Source organism: Pundamilia nyererei, unplaced genomic scaffold, assembly GCF_000239375.1.
Source record: "Pundamilia nyererei isolate P.nyererei 1_Seehausen unplaced genomic scaffold, PunNye1.0 scaffold00241, whole genome shotgun sequence".
In the NCBI taxonomy this organism is placed as follows: domain Eukaryota; kingdom Metazoa; phylum Chordata; class Actinopteri; order Cichliformes; family Cichlidae; genus Pundamilia; species Pundamilia nyererei.
The window spans coordinates 859,770-864,697 of NW_005187642.1; the positions used below are offsets into that span (position 1 = coordinate 859,770).

The following is a 4,928-nucleotide window of genomic DNA, read 5'->3' on the forward strand; positions in this document are numbered from 1 at the left end:
GAGAGAGTGACGAGTCTGATGCATTGAGCCAAACGTGTTGGAGCATATTAAAGATCTCTCGTGGCGTGGGAACTACAGCTAATGGTTTCCTAGTCGAGTCCTGGAGACGCAGTACTCATAACGCTCAGATATTGTAGCCCTTTATGGTCTGGTTAAGATACTGTAGCAAGTTTAAAAAACAAAAAAAAAACAAAGTTGGGCTGGAGAAGCCTAAGCTGTGGAGTAAAAGTGATTTATTATGTTCTTTATTTTTTTGGGCAAACTCTTCTTGCCAGAATTAAAACAAAGACGAGAGATTACAACACCCCTTGAGAAAGATCCTCAACATGTTGGGACTAATAGCTGATAGCTGAACTGGCTCCTAGTGGTGACACTCAGGTTGTAACCACTAATACTTTTTTTCCATTTTTTGGACAGACCCCACTGTCGAACTGCCACAAGCAGCATTTGGTTTGGACTCTGTGAGAGGAAAACAATGCAATGAGATCTGTGCCGGCTGCTTTCCCAAAATTCTCTGTGAATTTTACACAATGATTCAAATGGGGCTTTTTTTTGTTTTGTTTTGACTGAGGGAAAAATTTATTTATATCGAAATGTCTTTCCAGTAAAATAAAACAGGAGTAAAATTTTCAGTCAACATTTTGTTGTGAAATAGAAATACTGGGTTGTAAATGGAGCTTTACGGCTGGTGACAGCAGCTGTTGTTCAACCTCTGATTTGAAAACTGATCACGTTCCTGCATTTAGTTGGTTTAGGTTAAAAAAAAAAAAAGCAGCACAGTATGTTTCCACTTATAGATTTGTTTTCAGGTGCTTAGCAACTAACTGGTATATGAAAAATATCTAGCTACAAAAACACTTTTTTTGAGAATGGGGTGATGAAATAAACCTGGAAACAGCAATCAATCATGCTCGAGCTTCGGCGGGTAAACTGGACAGTTTTGAGACACGTAGGAGCCAGTATTTGAGTCTGAAAGCCATGACGTACTGCATGGCTCCTGCCTGTCTGAAATCCCCAATCTTTAACACAAAACCAAATCTTAACTCCAATTAAAGGTTTTTGACTTTCATTTGCGAGCTGTTCTTGACCACCACTACTTATGGGTGGAGGCAGAGATCCGTTTCAAGTATTTGACAAAGCATAACTCAAATGCACATGTATCAGTTGCCATAATGTGTTCAGCATTTGATCTGTGCGTGTGCAGCATATGTGAAAAGAACAGATATCGCAGTAAAAAGTGACACAAGCACAAATGCAAGTCATCTGAGCAGACCACATGGACAGTATGGGGGAAGCATGTAGTCTGACAGAGTCTCATCTCTATTTCTGTGGCGTCAGGCATCTTTACTGTAGCCTGTCTCTCTCTCCCCCTCAGGACCTCTTCAGTCGTCGTAATCTAGAGGTTCTGGGCACATTTTCACTCCACTCCTCTCCGAGTGTGGATCTGGAACCAATAGAGGAGCCTGAGGATGCAGGCTTGACAGATAGGCTCCTCAGACTTGCGGCCAGCCTGTTTTGGTTTGTCTGTGCCGTGTTATTGCTTGTGAGGGAGAGCCTTTGGGCTTGTTTCCCTGGAGTAAGCAGCTCTACTTCCAGTGTGGTTTTCTTGCACTCTGAGACAGGGGAAGCCTGGGACTCTGCCTTGGCTTCAAGTGGAGGGAGGGGTGGCAGAGGAAGGAGGTCGTGCTTGGATGTTTGTGCAGAGTAAGTTTGCATTAGGGCTGGAGGTCTTCCAAGGCACGTCCTCTTGGCCCCGTGTGGGTGAGGGTCTTCCCCAGCATCACTCAGCTTGCACCTCTTGCTCGTGCTGGTCTCCTGACTGATTTCATTTTGGCAGAAACCTGCTGAGGTCCCATTTAGGTTGATACAGTCTGGAAGATCGTTCTCAGCATGCCGCTCCTGCTTTTGAGTAGTCCCAATTAGAGCTCCTGCTACAGTTAATGCACTGGAGCAAGGCACCTTGTGGTTTGCCTCTGACAGGACCTTCTGTTCAGATCTGGACAGACTCACTGAGCCTGATTCTGACTTGACAACTTGAAGTTCCGGTTTCTGGTTTTCAGCACAGACTCTCTGGTCAATCTGCTGCTCTGCCATAGTGGAACCACAAAGGTCTTGCTGGACACTGGCTTGTTTGGCTCTGAGAAAGAAAAAAAAATGGGTATAAAGGATATAAACAGATACTTGAGTGTCCTCTCTGACTGGTGGGGTTGGAAAGTTCTGCATTAGATCATACTTACATCTTTTGAAGCACAGTCTTCTTTGTTTTTGTGGGGCTGTTTAAAGGCTCTTGGGTTTCTCCCACACTGGAAAAATATTCCGATCTGCTTTGTTCGCACAGCTCAGTCTAAAGAGGACAAACAGAATCAGTGTAAACACAAATATTATTACTGGCATACCCTGGAAACATTTCGCCTCACAGTGCTGTCATCATCCTTCATTGAACACCTTCATTAAATCCATTAGACTAAAAACTAAAAGAGTTCATGTCAGATTGTCTGAAGTTCAATCAATGTAGTCACCTTATTATTTAAACTATGATGCTGCCCAACATGAAAGATGAAAGGGCCTTCAGAGAGCGTAGCCGCTGCCCCCCGCACCCACCGTAAACTCCCCAAATCCTCCACCTCAAAGTTTGAAATGAATCACTGGCTCATTATGGCATGACAATTGTTCAGCCTACACTACCTGAGGTTTAAAATAATGCTCTCAGCCTTAGGCAGAGTTACGAAACGGTGACCATATTGACAAGTTAAAACAGCGAATAACGAAGATTCAGTAATAGGGAAAAAATGTGACGCAAGGGAAGCATTGCGTGGGAAAGAAATTTTTTTTTAAAAAAGGTGTAAAAAGCATGTTATGGGACAGCTGCAAATGTAAACAGACTGAAGGGGAAAAAAACCTTCTTTACTTTTAGCCATGAAACTGTAACTGAACAAAGCAGGATGAGTGCCGAGCGCTTCTTCTATGTCCTTATGTGTCTAAAACTTTCATCTGTAATTCTGCTACACCCCTAAGTGTCTCTGAAAAGCAAGTCTTATTTGCTAAAACTCTGGGGTGAAAGTTCAAAATATCCACATACTAAGGGAAACCTCTGAGGCAGAACGAGGAACAAGCTGAAAATTGGATCTCACCAACGTGTGCCCTCAACAGGCCACTAATGACGATTAATCATGGGGTCTTTTCCTTGGCTGCCCCAGAACAGACTCTGGATTTATGAGAACAAGAGACGCTGGTGGCAAATTGAGCAGAACTTCAAAGGCTGAAGCACTGTCAATTCATCATAAATTAATCAAATCAAAAAAAGTTGGTGGAATAGTAGACTAGCAATGGTTTAGAAAATGAGCATGTCTGCTAGTTTTTATCTGGAGAAGCAGTATATTATATTATATTTTGTATACTAGAACTTCTAAAAGTCTGAAGCTGTACAAAGGCATTTATATCAGCTCATGGTCTAGAATGGGGATATTGCCAGAACTGATACTTACAAGTAATTTTTGTATAAAACTGAAAAAGCTACTTTTTTTTTCAGTACAGTAGTTACCTAAGCGGCATACCAACCAAGTTGGGTTATAAACGAAATTGATACTTAGATACTGATACTAAAAATTACTTTTGGATTAGACGTCCATTTGCAACTGCATTATATGTGACTGGAATGAACTCTGAACTCATTGTCACTCGTCCAACAGGAATGACTGATATCACAGGCGGTCAGACTGTGGGACTTGACAGAAGCAAACAATGGGCATTTGACGTGTGTGTAAGCAAGGCACAGAACATTATATGGTGTATCTGCACTTACCTCAAGGTGAACGAGGTTGTTTGCAGCTGTTTAGGGCTGCTGCCAATGAAGGCAAAGAGAGATGGGGTGAGTTGTTCGATCTTTTCTAGGGTTTTCTCTCTATTATTGTAGGGTCTTTACCTTACAAGTGACTTGAAGTAACTGCTGTTGTGGTTTGATGGTATATAAATAAAATTCAGTTGAACTGAATTAAATCCTAATGCATATGTGGTTGGGTGAGGTCTCTGTCTGGAAATTTATAATGGGCCTCAATTTTACCTTGTGGGTTTGTAAGAGTGATTTTATTATGTGTTTGCATACATTGTAGGTTTTGCAGTGATATGTACATTTGATGTATTTGCAATCATTTTAAGGTTGGCGTGTGCATTTTTAGGCTACAGAATTAAATAGGAATCCATCTGATGACCCAATTTTAAAGTTCAAAAGTCATGAAATAAAGCTTGTCATTTTAACCTGTTTCTTTGACTGTTTTGTTTTTAGGTCTCTTGACAGATCACTAAATATTTCACTATTGACACCAGCAGTGCCGTCTTCACTTCCTACAGTTGGCAGATAGCTTTGCACAGGATGGCTGCAGATTGATGGGCAGAAAGGCCCTCCCCTCATTAGCAGCTGAAGATGTAAACAGTAGCACCACAACCCTGGCAAAGGAAATGTAAGACAGACACCCTGGTCTTTAGGAATATTTTTGTGAGGTAAGTAAAGCTCCTGTTCCAGCAAGATTTTTTTTTTTTAAAACAGTAATGAATATTAACCTGGCTGGAACACATGCTAACATTAGCTTTTTAACAATTAGCAATAGCCATTTCTGTAAGGTAGAGGTTATGGCTAATAATAAAATGATCATGTTAATGTTGGAGCTAGGCAGCAAACATAAGTTCTGCCTGTCTGTAATGTTAATGGACAGTGTAAATTTGACAGGAAAAGAACGTGATCTTGTTTTTTTGTTTTTATGTTTTTAACCACATGGCAGCACGGTGGCACGGTGGTTAGCACTGTTGCCGCACAGCAAGAAGGTCCTGAGTTCAATTCCACCATCAGGCCGGGGTCTTTCTGTGTGGAGTTTGCATGTTCTCCCCGCGTTTGCGTGGGTTCCCTCCGGGTACTCCGGCTTCCTCTCGCCGTC

The 4,928-nt window shown here is 41.8% G+C and overlaps 1 protein-coding gene across 1 annotated transcript; it reads right to left on the reverse strand.

The window, feature by feature from the left end:
* Nucleotides 1–65: 65 nt before the first annotated feature.
* On the reverse strand, nucleotides 66–2,339 carry LOC102209613 (uncharacterized). Its single transcript, XM_005749345.2, has 2 exons — nucleotides 2,238–2,339; nucleotides 66–2,137 (listed from the first exon to the last, which is right to left on the reverse strand). Exon 2 carries the CDS (start codon nucleotides 2,092–2,094, stop codon nucleotides 1,372–1,374), a length of 723 nt encoding a protein of 240 aa, XP_005749402.1. The 5' UTR covers nucleotides 2,095–2,137; nucleotides 2,238–2,339; the 3' UTR covers nucleotides 66–1,371.
* Between the last annotated feature and the right edge of the window lie 2,589 nt (nucleotides 2,340–4,928).

Coding starts and splice junctions, on each gene's coding strand:
- LOC102209613 (XM_005749345.2), bottom strand. CDS start 2,094: ATGGCAGAGCAGCAGATTGACCAGAGAGTCTGTGCTGAAAACCAGAAA.